This window comes from Micropterus salmoides, unplaced genomic scaffold, assembly GCF_014851395.1.
Source record: "Micropterus salmoides isolate LMB-PRFRI ecotype aquatic unplaced genomic scaffold, ASM1485139v1 Ms_hic_scaffold_18, whole genome shotgun sequence".
In the NCBI taxonomy this organism is placed as follows: Eukaryota; Metazoa; Chordata; class Actinopteri; order Centrarchiformes; family Centrarchidae; genus Micropterus; species Micropterus salmoides.
In genome coordinates, this window is record NW_024040928.1 from 21,364,292 (window position 1) to 21,386,010 (window position 21,719).

The 21,719-nt window shown below is 41.8% G+C and overlaps 1 protein-coding gene across 2 annotated transcripts; it reads right to left on the reverse strand.

Annotated features, from left to right (window-relative positions):
- Positions 1–4,337: 4,337 nt before the first annotated feature.
- Positions 4,338–17,079, reverse strand: thbs1b (thrombospondin 1b). 2 transcript variants are annotated; one of them, XM_038727024.1, is made up of 23 exons: positions 16,863–17,079; positions 16,609–16,686; positions 15,826–16,385; positions 15,483–15,558; positions 15,037–15,120; positions 14,777–14,886; positions 13,964–14,089; positions 12,855–12,951; positions 11,810–11,983; positions 11,435–11,611; positions 11,164–11,337; positions 10,790–10,917; positions 10,509–10,661; positions 10,016–10,234; positions 9,760–9,867; positions 9,215–9,374; positions 8,971–9,089; positions 7,682–7,916; positions 7,364–7,591; positions 6,985–7,256; positions 6,771–6,868; positions 6,532–6,671; positions 4,338–6,398 (listed from the first exon to the last, which is right to left on the reverse strand). In XM_038727024.1, exons 2-23 carry the CDS (start codon positions 16,670–16,672, stop codon positions 6,391–6,393), a joined length of 3,510 nt encoding a protein of 1,169 aa, XP_038582952.1. In that variant the 5' UTR covers positions 16,673–16,686; positions 16,863–17,079; the 3' UTR covers positions 4,338–6,390. The 2 variants fall into 2 exon arrangements, with proteins under 2 accessions (XP_038582952.1, XP_038582951.1); XM_038727023.1 differs by having other exon boundaries at positions 16,609–16,689.
- Between the last annotated feature and the right edge of the window lie 4,640 nt (positions 17,080–21,719).

The window sequence follows — 21,719 nt, forward strand, 5'->3', positions numbered from 1 at the left end:
TTCTGAGTGCAGCATCTTCTTATAACTCGGTTGCTGAAGAGTCATGCTGATATGTGATGTGGTGCCATAAAACATTATGCTTTTCTTGCCTGGGATTCCAGTGTTACGTACTGCAATACCAAGTGCTCCAGGCCCAGAGTGGTAATGTCATAATTACAAATGTTATTTTAAGATATAGTTAGTATATAATGTTGTTTTAATGGGATTCAACGATGACATTTGTTTACTTGTCAAAGGTCAGCTTCAATATGACAACATAATGTCCTGTTTTTTGGCCATTATTATTTAACACCATCAGTTACAGAATGGGAGATTGTGACCATATTTCACAGCTGGTCGGAAAACTGATTAGGTGACACTTTTGACTCAAAGGTCACTGTCGCCTCAAAAGAGGTGTCAAGACTTAATTTAAGAATGAACTGGGCGATTCCAGACATCACACACATGTTGACTGGAACTACACAATGAGTAAACCATAACTAACACAGTACGGGCTTTCCTCCATCTTATCTAATGAAGGTTGAGGTCAAGTGCAACTGGACTTTGTTGAAGAAAACTAGAAGATGTTTTGTCCCTCATCCAAGAGACTTCTTCAGTTCTGACTGACTGGTAGGGAAACTCAGCTATTTAACCTCTGTGGGATTGTAAACTAGGATTATCGATAGCGCTGGTTCGTTAGTGGTGTGGTAACGACAGTCGTCATGGTCGTTAGAACCACCCGTTGCCAAGTCTGAACAACCATTGTTGGTGTCTTTACCTGAGGCCAGGTATCAGGATGAGCTGTCCAGGCTGGACCCTGATCGTTCTCACAAGAGGTGTTACAATAACTATCACAATAGAAAGTAAACTCAATGGCGTGTGTCTTTATTCCCCTGCAGCAAAGTCGCAGACATCACCCCAAGGATCGGTACGTGATGTCACCGTTACACGGAAGCGCATCTGCCGGCTACACATACAGGTCCGTGTGTGGCGGTGGCGTCACTTACTGATCCTTCAGAAATGCTTGAGAAAATGTAGCGTGTGTGGAAGCTACTGCACTACTCAGCCAATAAAAAAACTTTGTTACTGAAAAGCTATTTGATTCAGAAAATAGCGACACTACCAAAAGCTACTGAGAAATGTAGTTAAACTAGTAACAGCGCTACATGTAGCGACGGTACTGGCCAACACTGACTATAATGTTAGAATACATCTTTAATCAAATACATGTGTATCTGTTTAGCCAGTACATTTATTATAATCCTTCATTAATCAGTTCAACAATATATATTCACTGGAACCAAACATATGTATCACCAATTAACTTCCATTTAGCCAAAATTACACTTTACATCTTCCATTCAATCACTTTCAGGGATTTACTACATGTGCTATGAGTCTGGACAGACGTGGATTTAAACTGGAACTTTCTAGTTCACCTCAGTGTTTTTAAATTGTGAACTTGCCATTGTATTGGTATGCCAACACCAGAGCAAGAATTTATGACATCCTCAAAATGATGTTTGGAGATTTTTTTTTTTTTACCTATCGCTATGCGTCAAAGGTGATAAAGGTCACCTTTTTCCATCAAAATACTCACTGCCTGTTTGAGTTCTCCAGGTACAGCCAGCTCAGGGGTCAAAACTCATAGCACATCCTAGTCAGGAATTGCAAAACGACTGCCAACAATCACAGGAACCATATTGTTCTCAATGGGGAATTATTTTATGAGAGCTTACATTACTAGGGAATAACAGAAAAATAGCCTAAGAGTTTATATGATTATATAGAAGTTATGTCACTATGTCGGACATTATCAAAAGAGCTTTGTTTCACTGACACCATGATTAATGTAAAATTTATTAAACAGGCCTTGGGTTTGAAAAACACCCTTTTCAGAAAGTCCTAAAGTGTGCCATCATTAACTGACCACTACTACAGAGTAACAACGTCCATCTGTTTGACACCTGAAGTATGAATCACTCTCTACTGCTCTGCAGTGTTAAAGACAAGGTAAGTGAACAAACCAGTTCATAGTGTGACAACTTGTAAGCATTGGCAAGACTTATAAGAACTATATAAATAAATTGTAAATGGATAAGTTGCTCAATAAATTTCCAGTTTATCCAAGAGGTACCTAACACCTCAAATACAGCTGTTATTGGCCTGAATCACAAGGTATGGCTGCAGCACAAAAATGTGTATTCTTGATTAAATTATCTTTGTGTTTTGTTCTGTTGGTTGTCACTGTAAAATGCGATTGATTAAAAAAACACAACAGACTAAGTGCAGAGGTGGACAAAGTACACAACTCCATTACTCAAAGTATAGATTCTCCTGGTCAAACATTACTCCAAAACAAGTGAAAGTTCTTGAGATGTGGAATTAAACAACTGTTTACATGCACGCTTCTCAGGTTGGACAGCAAAGTTGTTTAAATAGAGAAATTTAAAACAATGCTTTCAACTTTCTTCATTTCAAAAATCTCAAACATGGACATCAGATATGGCCATGGGCGCTCTAGTGAGGAATAGTCATCTCTATCTGAAGTAGCCATTATTGCCACTGCCAAGTTCAAAGTGAACTGTTCAAAAAATGCATGGTTCAAAGTAATGGGAACCTTCATAAAAATGTAGAGTCAAAAGACATACGTTTGGATGCTTGAGCTATTGAAGCCTCCAGTACACAGAGATCTCTAGTAACAGCAAAGCCAAGCATGTGTGGAACCAGAAAGCACAGATGACTTAAGATGTTACATAATCGCTGGGGTGATTAAAGTGAGGATTTTAACAATGCTGGTGCCTGCAGCTGTTTTCTCTTAGAAAGAGTGCAGGTATCATCACGGTTTTATTTTCATCCCACCTTACACACCAAACTAATACTGTAATGGAAAGAAAATGCCTTGACAAAACCACATTCCAGTTTTTTATTTTTGAAGAAAATGTTATTTTATTCCTATTTGAGTCTCAAGTGCTGTATGTACAGGTGGTGTCCTATGCCTCCTGTGCTTCAGACGTGTATGGTGGGTAAATGCTGCAGTATTTAGTGTGGGGTCCTCCGTCTTTACACTTCAACACCTCAATACACAGCAACATGAAGCACAAAGGTGTTGAATGACAGACTAGAGGAGGAGGCCAGATCAAATGTAACGTTTCAGGTTTGAAGTTTGTCTATTAATATAATATATAATAAATGAGGTCAATTGTGACAGCGAGTTCTGCAAATGGAGCGCAGTCTCTCCACTTCCCTGGGTGGATTACAGGAGTGGACGGTCTTTGTTCCATTCATCAGCACTTTGCATTAGTCACTACACTTCAAGGCTAATGTTTATATCCTTTTACTACACAAGGTGCTTTTTACAGACCCATTTAAGGTGCTGGAGGTGATTGGGTAAGTCTTTCTGAGCTTTGGTCTGTCATTATTTGAGGGGTGTGTGTGACACGTAATCATGCTCTTGACTTGTGACCGGAAGGCTGCCAGTTTGAAGTCCTGGTCTTGCTGGTCAAATCTAAGAGTGGGCAACTAGACATGCAGTGGTTTATAAATATTCACCATCAAGATGTCTTACAGCAATGCCTCTAACTCTAACTCTAACTCTAACTTTTCTTTTTTGGAGTTAACTGAAGAAGAGCTTGTTTTATTTTTTGTTTTTTAGCACGTGACAACAGGGACTGCCCTAACACTAAAGATGGAGACAAACAACATTGCAGTCAACAATTAGGTGATAGGTATCACCTAAAGTAAAAAGAAACACAAAATGTTATAGATCACAACTCACAGCAAACTGTTACTGTGTGTTATTCATGTAAAGATGTATAATAGTAAATAAAATTTGGCACCACCATTTGCAAACTTATGATATTCAAATTTTGTTGAGTCAGAGTAGTGTTGATTGACCAAAGTGATAAATGAGGTTACAGTGTGTGGTTCTGCTGTGTTATGTTCCTGCTATTTTGTTCACCAGTAAACTTTTCAGGCTCTCTGTCTTGAAACTAGTCAGCCAATGTCAAGGTTTGTGTCGGTCTAATATTTGCTCTCCATGTAGTTCAACGTTCTGTAGAGCTCTGTGCACAGAGAGGTCAGGCAGATCAAGCTGAGGAGCAGACGTCTGTGTCACATTCCTCATGTGGCCTTGATCATAAAGGCAATGTGTGCCTCTCTGCAGAGAGAAAGCGGTGGAAACAGGTTGTCTTCGTGATGTGTTCTGGTTGGAAGAAGCCTTCATTAGGTCTGGTCTGAGTCATCTACCAGTTTGTGTTTCATGTAAAACATATTGAATTTGCACATTGTCGACTTGATCAACACTGGATGAAATATGGTAAAACAGCTCCTAATTGACAACAAAAGTACAGCCATGCTTGAGAATTTTAACAACTATTTATTGACTTGAAGTACGTAACAAAATAATCGCTATGAATAAAAACAGCATTTTTGCTTTGTACAACTAAGAAAATGTTTACAGACAAGCAAAACTAATTGTACAAAAATAATGGTAACATTGATACACAATAACAAAGAAGTTAAAAACGATAAAGAACAGAACATCCTCACGTCAGTGTGCAAACCGTTTATACAGAGGGACATGTGGCCTTTGGTAAGGCAACAAATCCTGATAAATTATTTAAATAGCAGTTATCTACACACACACACACACACACGCACGCGCGCGCGCACACACGAACACACACACACACACACACACACACAAATCAACCTCTCACAAACAGCTAAGACAAAACAGAACAATAATTTATCTGCTAAAAACAGCATTGGACATACATGATAAAGCAAAATTATTAAAAAGAAAAAAGATATCTCCCATTTTATTCATTCTCAACGGGGTAGGTCATGGGATTGGGAGCTTGTTGTGTTTTTAGATATGAAATGAAAATACTATTTACAGCTCATGCTACAGTAGCACTAAGATGTCAATCATTTCAAAGGTATATGAAAAAGTACTTAGGTTGTGTTTTTGTTTGATCAAATTATACAACAGCAATGAGGTAATATTTGTACATCAAAGATTTCCTTTGTTATTCATCTCTCTCTGAAGAAAAGGCACACAAGTCACATACACTTTATGCTAAATGGCCCTATCTGAAGAATACGTAATTCACTTTGTACAGCAGGAGAGGTTAGACACTGACAACAGTGTGCATCCTGCATCTAACACCTGGCTGTACCTGGTTTGGGGTCAGTTTTCACTGTGATTGGATAGATTCTTTTTTACCTATTTGAAAGCATTAAAATGTTCCTTGGCTGCCTACATTGTAGGCAAGAGTCAATAAATTACATGTATTTACATAATTTCAAATTGAAATCTTCAGAAGCTAAGGCAGATAAATCTCTTCATTGACCAAGGTTTTGATTGTAAGTTAGGGAGTATTTTGGAGGGAATTGTAGCTTTGAGATCACTGGCTCTATCCATTTTGTGTGAAATATAATCCTCAAACATTTTCATCATCACATCTCACCCTGAGAGTTGTTTAGTTAACTAGACAACATCAACAAAGTCCATGATGTTCAAAAGAACTTTAAAGTTCAAAAGATAGCTAACCTAAATGTAATTTTGTATTTCTCTTCTACATTGTTGTTCTCTACAGAAATTCTTAGGTAGATGGGTAAACACACTTTCTTATTCCAGTCTTCCACATACAGTACATTTATGAACACAAACATCCACAACATCATGTTCCCCTTATTTCTTTACTAGCTTGCTGCGTTCCCAACAGTTTTCTTAAGTTGTAAGTCCTCAACAACAAAGATTCCTATGATTATTGCTGTCTCCTGCTTTGAGTCCTCAAAAGTTTTATCATTCAAAATCTACATCCTGGCAGATCTGGTAAAGCAGAGGGACTATTTCATCAGTTTTTTTCTTTGGGATGTCCATCCTGAAGGTATAGGTAGAAAGTCACACAGACTGAAGAAGTGACATAGAAAGAGAGACAGAGAGACAGAGAGAGAGAGAGAGAGAGAGAGAGAGAGAGAGAGAGATGTAAAGGCTTGGAAGTGCATAGTTGTCTACGGGGAGCCGTTCCCGCACAGAGATGAATGAGGTCTTTCAGAGAGCGAGAAAGCAGGCAGAGCTGGGATAGAAGGTGTTTGTGTCCTACTGGCAAAGCTAGGGGGCTTGTTTTGTTCCCCCAAGCTATCCCTGCTCTCGTGGATACTAAGGCTGGAGGAGAAGGGGCTCTCTGACTCTCAACTGGCAGTCAACAGGTTGGTGCTCTGCCCAAACCAGCTTCAAGCTACCCTGAGGCTGACCACATGCCCTTCCCCATCGTCCAAGTGTGCGTGCCGCAGAAGAAAGAGTTGCGGAAATAAATCAGTCCCTGGACTTTGCATCAGAATATATAAGTTCATACTTTATACAAAAAAGGTGCATTCCTCAGAGCTTCCTGCGCCATGCATTTAGGTATCTGTGAAAAGAAATAGACATAATAAATGGAATTGAATGGCCACAGGGACATCGATTTTGGGGCAGAACATGAAGTGCTTTTGAGGAAGCTACTTTTACAATCACATTTTAGTTGATTTTATATAAATCCTTACCTCTGCATTCATACTTGAGGTCTGAGAAGTATACCATCTCTTGTGAGAAGACAAAAAGACCTAGCCTGCCGCCTGCATATGTCTTGTCATAGATACTACCAGAATCTGCCATGATCTTCTTGCCCTCGTACATCACAACTCTGTGGGAATAAAGGGGGAAAAAAAGTTGGTGAGTTCCAAAGCATGGAATTTCGATGGCATGTAATTTTGATATGGAATAATTAATATCCTCTGCACACCTAATAAGTCCTGTTCTCGGTCTGTGGATCAGATGCCATCTGTAGGCAGTGAAGTCTTTCCATCCAACATTCTTAGGGTCATGCCAGAGAGTGCGGACCTAAAGCGAGAAATAAACAGCCATGAATTTATCTTTTTACACATCATATTCATCATTACCCTCATCATCATGTTAAAATCATTCATTAGGGGATAGAAGTCCACCAAATTTCTTACCTGTCCAGGAGTATTCCCTGTGTGCCAGAGGGCATTTCTGAGGTGCTCTCCTGGGCCAGTGGTGGAGTTAACCACTTTAATGGACAGGCCAGAGTATCCCTGGGCCTTGGTGGGTTTATTTGACCAGTACGTCTGAGTAATTTGCTTCCACATCACCACATAGAACCTGGAACTGGACTGGTAGCCAAACACAAAGCCGGCATAATCATCATCCCTCTCTGTGTTGATGAAGAAAGTCCCACTGAAGTCCACTGAATTGAACTCGTGGTATCCTAAAGGAAAATACAAGTTACAGGCCAGAGTTTCAACAGAATAATGTAATGAAATTGAGTGAAATTGGGTGCCTTTTTGATGGTCCCAACACATTCTGTTTACTTACCAACAGCAATGCCAGGGTCACAGTTGACAGTCTGAACCAGCTCTTTGCCCTGATGGCGGACAACCCAATTAGGATCAATCTGGGAGGTGCCTTTGGGGTCCAGAGGAACCATCTGGAACTTGCGGAAGTCTGTCTCGCTAATGTCAAAGTTCTCGGGACACACGTCATAGATGTCAGGCACATTGTCTTGGTCAAAGTCATCTTTACAAGCATCTCCACGACCATCACCTGAAAAACAAATTCAATATTGAAGATCTCTAGGCATGCTGTGAGCTGTGTTTCAGAACCGTTTAGGACAAGCAGTGTCCTTTAGCTCACCATCAGAATCTAGTTGGTCAGGGTTGAAGGCCAGTCTGCAGTTGTCCTTATCATCAGGGATGAAATCGTTGTCATCATCGTGGTCACAGGCGTCACCCTTGCCATCCTTGTCATGGTCAGCCTGGTTGGCGTTGGGGATGTATGGACAGTTGTCCAGGTTGTTCTGGTGTCCATCCTCATCGATGTCTTGGTTGCTGTCACACTTGTCTCCCACACGGTCATCATCTGAATCCACCTGCAATGGTAGAATGTTTCTGACTTAATGTATGGCTTAAGGGGACAATGAAGTATTAGCGCGTGGTTACATTCCACTTTGCTCATTTCCTTTCACCACAGTGTTTCCTGCTACTGGTGTTCTTTCATCTCTCCTCTCCTGCTTTCACTAAGGACTTTCCTTAGGCTGAAATCATTCTGCCTCTGTAAAGCTGCCAAGCTCAATTTGTCCCAGATCTGTCAGCAGTTTTCAGTGACTGAAAATCAAACATGACTCCAAAAGACTCTGTTGCTCCTCCTACTCCAATTTGCTTGTTGAGTACCCTCAAGTCATGCTAGCCTTACTTGGCAAGACTAGACATACCCTACAACACTAAGAAAGAATAGGGGCAAAGAGGATGAACGGAAGCAGATGGAGGGTGGGAGAAAGGATAGGATAATGAAGATGTGGGTAACTGGATAGAATCAAAAATTCTAATGTAAAATATCTTAATAAGACCACAAATTTTGAAGAGGGCATTTTAGTAGTCTTGTAGTCCATGTCTGGACTTGTCTCTTTTGGACTTTAATTGCCTGGTGCAATTCACTCTTCACTCCACATCGCTGCAGATTTAGACTCACCCCATCCTTCCCCCATCATTTTTCTGAGTTCCGTTGTTCAACACATTCCTATTTCTCAGTGTAGCATGGCACAGGTGGACTGAGCAAGCCTGTGGTGTGCAGACAGGGCATGGACACAGCCCAGGGCCAGCCCATTCCTTAGTAATATCCAGCCTAGGGCCTCTTTACTCACATTAGCCAGCTAATGTCAATGGTCCATTGAAAAGATCTATAGCCCCCCCACCACTCCTTATTGAACAGATGTGCCCTTGAGCTGCATACAGGATTTACTCCACCTTTAAATGGCGTGATAAAGCATAGACAGCTACACAGGGCTAATGACTGAGGCGGTGTCTCAATTGAAAGACAGATATATGCTGAGCTCTACAGAAAGGCAAGGAGATGATTGTGGATTGTTGCTGGTGGGTGAGGTGGAAGGAAATGGGGACTGGCGATGTGTATGTGTGTCCACACACCTGATCAGGATTATGTTCTAGAGGGCAATTGTCACACATGTCTCCCACTCCGTCGAGATCTGTGTCTCTCTGGTCGACATTGTACACATAGGGGCAGTTGTCCTTCTCATTCAGTATGCCTGGGGAATGAATGGAAACATTTGAAAAGCCAGCACATAAATATAAAATATATTATTCAACATGCATGATCTCACTTATAGTATATGTAGATTTCCCAAGGATTTTTTATTATTCCATTTCTTACCATCTCCATCGATGTCCACAGCACAGGCATCTCCCTCTCCGTTGTTGTCTGTGTCGGTCTGATCTGGGTTACTATTGTAGGGGCAGTTATCACAGCGGTCACCCACATCATCACGGTCATAGTCATACTGCCTGGGGTTATACACGAATGGACAGTTGTCCTGTTTCAAAAAGAGAAAGACAAGAGGGGGAGAGCAAGAGTTGAGGATAAGCTTCCAGTTACAGTGCTTGTCATTTGCCATCTGAGATTACAGGGAGGGAGAGATGAAAAGGTGCTTTATATTTAGGTCTTGTCCCAAATCTAATGTTGGGATTAGCAAACACAAAGTGAGGCTCCTTCAGAGCCGTACGTCAGTGTTGGAATTTGAGGTTTTGGCTCAGGCCAGGGAGAAACATTTGCTTTTCTGCTGAGCCTCCCCTCCCCTTCCCCTTCACCACCTGCCTTCTTAGTAGACAGCATGAATGATGAATGCAGAAATCACAGTCACACAAACACACACACTTCCTTGTTCACTGTTATGACCGCATCTGGAGAGTTTTACTTACCCTATCGTCAGGAATGCCATCGTTGTCATCATCATTGTCACAAGCATCTCCAATGCCATCCTTATCATAATCTTCTTGCCCAGAGTTAGGGAGGTTGGGGCAGTTGTCCTAAATAACACACAGGGTTAGACAGTCAGAGTTTACACATAACTTGACTTTAACTCTGCAAAAACATGTCTTACGTGACAGTGACTTTGTCTCAAAGAACTTTATTCTTTTTATCATGTCAGAGCTTCGCTGCTTCCCCACTATGTACCTTTTTGCAGTGGTAGGTGGCGTTCTCCACACAAACCAAGTCAGCATTGGGCCATCCATCCAGATCCGTGTCCTCTCCACAGATATGGCCATTGCCAGCATAGCCGGGCTTGCACTCGCACCGGTACATGGGATCGGCAAAGTGTCCGAGGTAGTTACAGCGGGCATTTTTGTTGCAGTCATGGCTTCCATCAAGGCAGGGATTACGGGGTGTACACACCTGGAGAGTGAAGGAGGAATGCATAATTTGATCAAGGTCAGTGATCAGGCTGGCTATGAATAGTCCAGATTCCTGACATTATGTTCTTTGAGAAGGCAGGCATTCATCACAATATCTGAGCATGATCCTGCCCTGGAGACGCGAGTGTTCTTGTACCTTTCACCAACTGTTGTCAGTATTTAGTTATCAACTCTTTATCTCTTTTTGTCAGAGCATTATTGCTTTATAATATTTCCTGATTTGTTGCTTAACACAAAGACAAGACTGTACTTGCCTGTTTCTTAGCAGCAGCCTGCTCCACACCTCTGCCAAATGGCTGGGGTCCTGAGTAGCGAGGAGGGCAGGGAAGACAGTTGTAGCCAGGATCTGTGTTCTCACAGCGGTGCACACCATTAAACTCAAAGCAGGCATCTGGAACCTCCTTGCACTGTTTTTAGGATGAAAAGAACAACCATTAAGATCGTTAAGATGGAGACTTGGTATATGTTTCAGGCCTCAAACCATGTTTGTATCTGACAAAATCATAATACAATGTTATAATTAATAATTTTTTACCTCATCAACATCTTTACACTTGATACCATTGCCAGTGTAGCCAGCTGGGCACTTTCCACACTTCCAGGAACCATCAATGAAACTGGTGCACTTGGCTCCAGCAAAGCAGGGGTTAGACAGGCACCCATCTGAAAACAGCAATGTTGGCTCATTGTCAAGACATCAACTTCAAGATGAAAGGTATGATTCAGATATCACCTTTTTTTAATCAAGTAAATCCAATTCCAGTAATGATCTCATTGTAAATACTTAAAACTAAACTAACAACAACAGTAATGTAGTTAATTAGAGCACAGTAAAAACAACATGTTTAAAATAAAACAGATACATGGAACTAGATTGTAGAAGCTCTGTAAGTCATTAAAATGCCTCACCAATCGGGCATGCTTTCTTGTTGCACATCTGGGTGTCTTTGGCATCACCAACACAATCTTTGCCACCGTATTTTGGTGCAGGGTCATTGCACAGGCGTTTACGAGTCTGGACACCACCACCACATGTGAGAGTGCAGGTATCCCATGGTGACCAGGGTCCCCAGTTACCATTGACTAAGGGGGAGAAGAAGAAAACATGATCAATTTCTTTCCTTGCTGTGTACAAGTCAGACATGCAACCTGGGTGCGAATATCAGATGGTGGGACTTACTGGGGCAAGGAGACTTCTGACACTTCTCGGTTTGCCGGCCTTCTCCCTCACATTCCTTGCCTCCAAGCTGAGGGGTGGGGGAGTTGCAGAGGCGGATACGGGTGATAACACCAGCACCACAGGTGACGGAGCAGGATGACCAGGGTGACCAATGGCTCCAGCTTCCGTCCTGCTTGACTGAAGGCCGCAAAGAAAGGTCAGAGGTCGGTTATCAGGAAGCAAAGCATTAGATCTCTGTGACACTCTATCAGATATTATGATACACAGATGATGACAGACTAGCAGATATCTACATGTAAATCAGGCTGGCTACTTAACAGGGTCTACTTGTTTGTTTGTTTGGCTGCGGGGTAAGAGTGTGTTGTGTTAACTTACAGCGCTTGTCACACTCCTGGAGGTAGCAGTCGTGGGTCTGCACAGAGGTGCCCTCACAGTTGTTATTGATACGGTCGCAAGAGCGCCCACGCTGCTGGATGCCCCGCCCACATGACACAGAACAATGGGTCCATTCAGACCACGGCGACCAGCCGTCCTCTGCATAGTCACTCGCTGAGCAGGAGGGAGAGAATATGAGAAAGAGGAGAAAAAGGAGACAATAAAAGAGCTATTCCAGTGAGGCAGCACCCCCTCACAAACACCCCTGAGCCTAAATGAGGAGGGAAAGCTCTTAAAGCGGAAACAGTGTGGATTTAGCTGGGACAGAGAGAAGGCCGTCTGAGAGGGAGGGAGAATAACATTCTAGGAGAAGTTGGAGAAATAGAAAAGTCCACTGTCCTCACGATACATAAGGATGCCCCATTGGCTTAGGTTTTTCTAAAGAGGAAACAGATTTTGCAAACATGGTGCTGGGTGTGTAATGACTTCAACAAGTGGCTGAGGTCTGAATGAATGCAGCAACCCTGTTTATTTAGGTTTTAGGGAAGCACTGCAGCCAGGATACATAGGTATGAAGAACAAGTCACCTCTCCTCATGTAGAAGATGGCTTCACTAAACAGCCAACCAATTTTCCATCCCACTTTAACCAATTTGGCAAATTACAGCCATTTCAACTTGAAGATTCAAAGATGTTTTGGAGCACAAAGTGCCAATGTTCCAAACGCATAAGCTCCCTTTCATTTACTCGGATGTTATTGCAGTGAAATCATCTCTGAAAATTAACATGTTTTCTCTTCAATAGAAACCTTTACATCTAGGGAAATATTTGTGGCTTTTTGTTTTGTATGGCAAAAAGCATAGAAACGGCTCTTTCACTGAATGGGGCTGTGTTTGAATGCTCTGTCTGAAACATAAACATTCTAGCTTATGGGGGCCATTTATACAGTAGCTTAAAGTGCAGGTTTACATAACTGTAATTGCAGTGTACTTTCCTAAAGCTATGCAGATTCTAACAATGAGTTGGGCTTTTATAAAACAGCTTACGTGTTCCACAGCGTGGGCAGCACTCTCCATCAGGAACAGTAGCATTAGCACAGGGGATCAGTGGGCAGGAGATCTTGCGGCACACAGTAGCAGAGTTCTGTACAAGCACAGAGATCAAATGTATGGTTAAAGATATGCTCAGATATATATAATTTGAATGTTGCTGCAATTTTCTTCCAAATTATATCCAGGTGCTGTTAACTCCCCATTTCCAAATGAAATTGAGACACTACAGAACTGTGTCACTGATGTAGAGTTGATTATTGTGTAAACCTATTTACATAAGTGCGTGTTGCAGGGTAATTTTTTATTCAAGTCTTGGTCCATGTCCGTGCAACCAACTCGTTAAATTTGCTGCTCAACATCTGAGTTTGCACAGATTTACCATGCCAGAAAAACTAAAAAGCAGAATTTTGGCTGAGAACAAAGACCCCTGCGGACAACCACCTGCCCACTGGGTCAGGGGAGGGTGGGAATGAGGCCAAAGTCCTAACAATGGAAGTCGGTTTCACTGTGGAGCCGGACTGGGCACTGAGCCCCAAACAAGTAAAGCCAGCCTGCCAGCACAACCTGTGTGGCTGCACTGTGAATGACTCAGAGATAACAACTGGCTGCAAATATGCATAGTAATGTTCTCCCTCCCGGATCTGATCACTGATAGTGAAAAAAGGGGGAATCAGGACAACTAGTGCATGAGGCAAAGAGGAAATCAGGAAATACAGCCTATCTGTGAAAGGCAGGAATCTTCCCTGCCAAGTATTTTGCACCCAAACACATCCCTTCTTTCCATTTGTCAGAGCCAAGGTCTTGTTCTTAATTATGGGCAATGCATCCCTTAACGTCTGGTAAAGTCCCTCTAGGCCACACTTGAGTTGAACTTCTGATGACAGACCTCTCATTACAACAGTAAAGGCTGTTGGCCTTCTGCCAGGTCTTCACACTGCCAATTACTGACCAGATCAGTTGAGTGGTGGTTAAGTGTGGGTGCCCCAGTGTGATTTGTCTTTACATATGAGTGTTTGTGTGCCTGTGTGTGTGTGCAAGTACAAACAAGTCAAATCATAGAGTGCATCCCCTTCACACGTGTGTTTAAGTACTTGAGATCTCACCTGACAAGTGCACTCGGTGCAGTCATCCACGGTCCACTCGTCTCTGTTCTTGTGCACAATGCCATTGTGGATGCAGACCCCACTGTGAATGCCGATACGGTTCTTTATCAGCTTGTTCTCATCCGTCTGGGAGGGCGGTGCAAGAGAAACATAGAAGACACAAATGTTGTTTTTTGAATATTTGGATCATAATCAGTTGTTAGCCTGCCAGAAATGACTTCTCCTGGGAGCTTTAATAAAATTCATCCTACGTTAAAAGTGAAGAGCATGACTACCCAGAAAAGAGTATAAAAAAGGGCGATATGCACCAGGTAGACAAGGTCATTGTCAATCCAAACAAGTTCAACATTATTTGATAGTAGAAATTTATATAGGTTTGGAAACAATTTTGAACTGATGCCATAAATATGTTTTTCTTTTAATTTGAAAATCAGAAGGTAATAGCTACAGATAATTAAAGATTTTGTTTAAATTTTCTTTTTGCGGATTTCAGTATTGGTGAACGCCATAATTGAATTTGAAATCAGAGTACAGCCCTATTCACTACAAAATGCATATTTCCTTAATCAGCTTCCTTGTTTTCTAAGCACTCAAAGTTAATTTGATCAATAATAAATATGCTTTTGTAGTGCAAAACTTGACAAACATGTTAGAGGTATCTCATATCCTTAGCTGAATATACAATACATGTCTAATGTTGCTGGATGTGTTGATGGATACCCAGAGACCAGACACATCTAAAAAACACACTACGGCGGACAGACAGCTGACAGGCAGGCGGTCACCTGACAGTCTGGTGGGTTTCCTCCTTACCAGCTGGCGAAGTTCATTGGACAGCTCCTTGACCACCACACCGAGGCCCTTCAGCTCCTTAAACATGCTGACCAGGTCCTCACAGGAGAAGCCACAGACCATCTGCAGGTCTTTACCAGGACAAAAACACAGGAAGAAAGGTCATTAATTTCTAGTGAAGGTTAAAAAAATGTTTTCCTTTCTATCTTAGTCCAGTCTAATCAACAGATATGAACCAGTATAACATGTATAATGGAAAGTCCACAACATGCTGTGTTTACCTTTAGTCTTATGTCCAGTGTACTCTGTTCTGATGGCTGAGGAGCCATTGAGGTTCTCCAGAATCATGCTGTCAGTGGTAATGGCTGAAAGAAGAACAGTACCATAAATCAAACCACATATCTACACACTCATCCTAATGGTTGATTTATTAATGCGGAAGGACATTGTTCTTAAAATGTTACACATCCCACAGTGCTATAAATTATTATGAAAAGTAATTAATACTGCACAAAGAGAACATATTTTGAGAATACAGTACACAGAGATATTTTGCATTCCTGTGTGACAAGTGGTTAACAGCTTACCAGGGAGAGTTTTATGTAGAAATCAGAAAGCAAATTAAGTATATACATATTTCTTTGATAAGGACTTGCATGGACTTGACAGTAGGCCTACATGAAGCAGGCTAGAGGGGAGTAAACACAAAAGCTGCCTGTTCACTTACAGCTTTGGCATCCTTTGTTGCGGAGGATGGCCTCCAGTGTTGTTCCAAACACAAACCGCACGTTTTGAAGGACCCCCTGCAAGTATCAAAGTTCAGTTTAGGCTGCAATCCGGTACATCAGTAAATAAAACCGCTCAATATTGCATCACACTAGTCATTAAAGTAATCTATAAGTCCTGTGATGTGTGCGTTTATTACGCATTTAGATCATTGCATAGTTGCGTTTTAAACTAAATTTCCGCTGTCAGCATCAAAACAATACGGATAAAAAATGTTAAAAAAGACCACTCATTTAACCAAAGTTAAAAATGAATCTTCAGTCTATAGTGGCCCGTGCTCTCACCATGAACCTGTCCTTCGCGGCTCCCTTTCCAATCCTGAGCTGAGCGCTGGCTGGGGTCTCCGGCGTCAGGATGCTCTGGATAGGGGCATCCAACTCGGCGGGGTTCACGTCCTCGCATCCCGTGTACAGCTGCGCCCGGTCTTCCTGCACGAACAGCGTGATATTCTTCCAGTGGCCCGTAGCCAGATCCACATCTTCAATGGAAACCACCTGCTGCTTGTTCTCGGTGGAGAAAACGATGTCCAAGGTGTTCGCCTTGCCGTTGGAGACGATCTCAAACACGGGTCCCGAGCCGTCCTGCTTCTCCACGGTCAGGAGGCTTCCCCTGGTCCGTTTGAACTGCTTGAAGTTCAGCAGGAGGAGGAATCCCCTCTCGGCTTGGATGGAATCGATCAGATCCCTGAAGGCGCTCTCGGGGATCGGGGGGATCAGGTCCGGGTTGAGGATCTTGTAGGCGGGGCTGTACGGGTCGTCTCCTTTCACGAGCGTGACCCCGTGGTTCTTCTTGGGGACTTGGACGAGCTCAAACAAGTCATAGACGCTATTGTCGTCTCGACTTTCTGCGGGTGAATAATAATAAGCAGTCAGCCTTTGTCTCGCAGTGCACTGCATTTCTGTTGTTTTCAGTTTCAGTACCCTGCGAACTTTTTCAAACAATACCGGATTCTTGTAAAATGTGTAGCCTCAATAATAGTTAATAATAGTTTCCTATCTGAAAAGAGAACTGATATTCTGTGAAGTTTTACAAGTTCAAGTTGAATCACTTAGATCCGCCAAACTCACCTGCGACTCGCGCACTCTCGCAGGTCCAAAGCATCAATAGCAAAAATATCCCTGTCAGCTTCATGGTGAAACACCAACCTGCTGTGACAAATGACGACAAAAGCCCAACAATCTAACTATTTAGTACCAATAATGTCAATGTCAGACAAAGTATGCAACAGACTGAAAACATAACAGAAGTTGATATCAAATAAATCATTTATGGGAGTGCAGCTGCAGAAATAGTCACATTCCTTAGAATATTTGTCACTTACCTGCTTAATTAAAACAGAAGAGAAAAGATAATAATAAAGTCCCGCAAAAATTGTAGAAATCCAATAATAATCCTCAGCAATCAATCTACAGTGAATTATTTAAAAGAAAAAAGTTCCACCGTGAAAAGAAGAGAAATAATAAAATCTTGCTTCTTTTTTTTTTGTCTTGTTTCAAAGCTTGCTGGGATCGGCCGGCTAAAAAACTCCCTTTTAAGCCGAGGGGGACAAAGTGCTATTTAAATAGTTTGATGCCATTCCTAAGAAGTGTCCTCGTCCAATCACGGTGAGGGGAGAGAAGGGACGAGCTTATCCTGAGAGAGAGAGAGAGAGAGAGAGAGAGAGAGAGAGAGAGAGAGAGAGAGAGAGAGAGAGAGAGAGAGAGAGAGAGAGAGAGAGAGAGAGAGAGCCTTTTCACTGCGGGATGAGGGACCAACTTCAGTGTGTTGCACTCAGACTTTTAATGGACCAGTGTTTCCTCTCACTGCGTCCATCCATCAGTCCTCAGAAGCATTTCCATGTCAGCGATTACCACAAGAACCCTTGAAATTGTTGTAATATTTCTAAAATATTCCAGTAGTGTCTCTCTGGTATGCAAAATGAAAAACATCACAAAAAGAGATTTTTTTTCACAATATAATAGTATTTTAGTGATGCTGTGATATCTGTAGAGGCAATATTCCTAGAATATTCTTATGTAGGTCCTACTATGCCAGTGGCAATAATGCATATCTGCAATTTATTTGAGGTCTTCTTTCAATAAATGTTTTAGCTTATTTCATCTGATGCTACTTTATATCTATATGCATGTATAGTTTAAAGTTTTGTTATGTATTTTTAAATACACTACAGAATTACTACTTCCCTTTATTGTTTAGATTGTTAGAAAAAAATGCATTTTTTCATGTCAAATAGTCAGGTCATACATCAGGTCTGAACAGTGGTGAGTTTCATTATTCTACTCAGCTCTTTGCAGTTCCAGATCCAACCGCTAGGAGCCGACGTGAGTTCACTGGAGAGGAGCCTGAGGCAGTTCAAGGTAGTGCTGCAGCACACCTGAACTGCCATTCAGATCTTCACTGTTTTTGTACAAACGGATACATAAACAAAGCATTTCAACTGGAGATAATGTATCACACAATCCTCTTTTAAGTCTTTAAAAACAGTGAAAGCGGTAGGACATTCTCCTGGGCAATCATCGTTCCTGATTATGTGCCATTGAGCAAGGCATTTTATTTCTGCCAAAGAAGAAGAATTATGGGAAGGTGAAACATTTTTCTGTACAAAATTCTTCTCAACAGGACCATGACAAAGCATATAGTAGATATGAAGCATATTCACTGAACTCATAAATAAACTTACAAATACATTCATATAGGCCATAGGCCTATATAAAATATAGAAAATAGTGAGGCAAGAGAAATACCAAATGCCTGCTCAGAAATGTCACGTTAGTATCAAGCAGAATTTTCATACCAGCATCAGCTAAAATTTTACCAGTATTCGTCAGTGATTAGGCAGTGTAAGAGCAATTTAGTAAAGACAATGCCTATATGTAATGCAACAAGTTTCAGAGCTATGAGTTTAACAGACATGTGTGCTGGTATGTCCCTGTGATGGAGCTGAAAGCAAACCGTCTGGAGATGGAAGCTCTGCCCTGAGGGGTCCTGAGGTCAGAGTTGAACTGAGTCTTCTGGTGCCTGTGAGTCTCTGTCTGGACCCTTGATGGAAGCTGTAGCTAGCTTGTTTCAGCCTGTGGAGGATCCATTATCAATGCCTCAGGTGCCAGCAAAGTTGACTTGTCTACAGTGTAAAATGAAAATATGTAACAATAAAGATTTATCAATTTGGAAAGGCGTTAACCTGAGTGAGCAAATGGACCGACACATGTTTGAGTGATGCACAATTTTGGAGCTTGTTTAAGCTCATTAAAGACTCATGTTAGTGTTTGGTTGTTATTTTGTAAGCTCAGCCTGTGAAGAAGAAAGTACATGTGCAGAAAAAAATGTGCTGCTGTTCTTGGCAGGAGAAAATATAAATATAAGGATCAAGGGAACATTTGTCTGAATACACACATGTTGCCACACACGTTCACTAAAGACGGTAGTTGGAAAGAAAGTTGGTGTATAGATGTGAGCAGTTAACAGGCATGTGCACAACACGCATCTTCTTTTTCCTTTCCATTTCTTTCCTGTTTTTGCTACATGGCCAAAAGGAGTAGAGGTGAAGAAAAGAGTGGAGTAACAAGGATGTGAGAGAAAGGAAAAAATTGAGAGGAGAGGAATGAGGAGGTAAACAAGAAAAGGAGAGGAGCGGGGGAGAGAAGGAACAAAAAGAAGGGAGGAGAAATGAGGAATGAAGAAGAGAAGTGGAGAGGATGAACAAGAAAAGGATGATAAGATGAGGAACGATGACAGGAAATTGGAAACACGGGAGGAAGAAACAATGGAAGGAGAGGAGAGGAAAGACAGGCAGAGGAGAAACCAGACGAGGAGAGATTAGGAAAGACAAGGAGGAAGGAGAGGGCTGTAGAATCAAGATGAAGAGATTTCAAACAAGAAAAGGAGTAGGAAAACAAAGAGAGGAAATGAGAAACAAGGAAAGGAGAAATGAGGAAAAGAAAGGGCAGAGGAGAGGAAAACTAGGAGATTAAAAGAGAAAGAGGAAAATGGAGGAGCAAAGTGCAGGAGTAATGAGGAGAGAAGAGGACAGGAGAAACAGGGAAAGGAAATTAGGACGTCCCAGTCACCGAATCCAGGCTGTCCTCTTGTTCCTGCGCCTCAGCACCAAGACAGGTCCTAACCCAGGCCAAACCAGCCAAAGATTTTCTCGTAATGTAGCTTCAGAAAGCTGTTGACTCATGGGGTTGGGGATGAAAGGTGAAGAAATGTTTCAGTTTTATTGTCAGTGTTGACAGCAGTTGTTAACATCGGATTTCTTGTCATCTTGTGGGTTTGATGTACACTTGAAGTTGTGTCATACTTGCACAGGAAAACACAAATGAATGAGTGACTGTGTTGCGGTTAACGGTTGTTCAGTTTTTGTCCAAGATGACAGGAAATGATAGACTCAGTAATCTGACATTGTGGTCATTTGCCTTCTTGATGATCCACAAGGGTTACTCCTTAATATAAAACAATTTTACAAATTCACACTAAAACTAGAACACAGTGTCATCAAATTGTAGTAAGTTGGAGGTCTAATTTTTCTCACTGGACTCTCACGTTTGCGGTCACTTCTACAATCTGTGACTACAACCAAAAGGGATCGTAGCCTGCTTATGTTATTGCCAAGCCCTACTAACAACTAAAAAGAAGACATGGGGAACTTTTCCCCGTCAGCAGCTCATATTTACAGTAAATCCAATATGGCAAGTCTGCATTTGCTCTTCCTTGTTCCATCATCAGAGAGCAGCTAGGTTCTGTGTCAGGGCAGAGCAGGAACTCAGAGCACGGAGAACATTTTTTGCATGAAGTAAAAGTTCATTTTGTCCACTTTTTTATTTTAGTTGAAGCAAAAATGCAAAACATTTGGTGTTGCAGTCTGTCAAACATTCAAATTTGTGGCTTTTGTCACTGTTTGTCAAAAGACACGATTTGAAGGTGTAATTTTGAAAATTGTCTAATTGTCTTTTAGAGTTGGCACACAGCCCAAAAAGTATGACTGCATGAGCTGACATGTGAAGACCTGGAGCTGTACACAGGTGCTGAAGAGTGTGTTTGTTCTTCAGCTGGGTGAGACGCTGCTTGAGGTCACACACTCACCATGGGAGATTACTGGTGTTTTTGCTGCATGCACAATACCCAGACAAACACACACACACACACACACACACACACACACACACACACACACACACACACACACACACACACACACACATACATACACAGCACTGACCCCCTGTGATTCTTCACGGCAATTAACCAGCACAAAGCACACAAATGGAGCATCAAGAGCTAAATGATGCCTGTATACATTCACTTGTCAGCATCGGCAGATTTTAAAAACCTTGCACTTGAATTGCTGGTTAATGTAAAAACCTGCTGGGCATTTCTAATGTCCCTTTTTGGTTGAAAACACTTAGTGTTTTTGTTTAAAATTCTCAACAATAAAGTGACCATTCGCTGTGTTGGTTCATATCATACAGATGCAATTAGATCTGATGCATTCTTGAGCTCAAAATCCATTTTCCGGCGACAGTGACCCACAGATGACCACCTGAGCGTCTCTTTCATTTGGGCCTCCTCCCTGCTCCCACTAATTCCTAATAAACTACTCATTGGAGTGTTCAACCACGACATTGCTGTGCCCGAGCCAGGACCATTAGCCGCGTCCTGCGCACGGGAAAAGACATTGGTTGCCACAGGCTCAGCCACTCTGTGATTTCTAAATATCTAATAGTGTCTAGGAATGTACATTTGATCCAGTTCCATCTCCAGCCTATTAGGAGGTCACGGTGTGCCAGCTTCTTTTCATGGGCTTCCATGGACAATGTAATTTGCATTCCAGAGCTCAGCGGGTTGGGGAAAAAAGACGTTTGGGTGTTCTGAATCATCTGATATAATTGCTGCTGAGAGCGTAACTGCCGATTCTGTTTAATTCTAATAGGCTCTACAGTGAAATGTTTTCTCCAAATTTGGCGAATTAATACAGAGGCCTGTCTTGACCATTAGCAATGTCGCAGCTGTTAACCAGCTGTTTACTGCTCAAAAAATATTTTCAGTGAAGTTACACTGGCAGCAGTGTAGGAATGAACTTTTTAATCAGTCTGCTTGTCATTTCGCTCAGTATATGCTGAATTAATTAAATATGCAGGACACATGCTTTTTTAATCAAAGCAGTGATGTTGTGAATCCA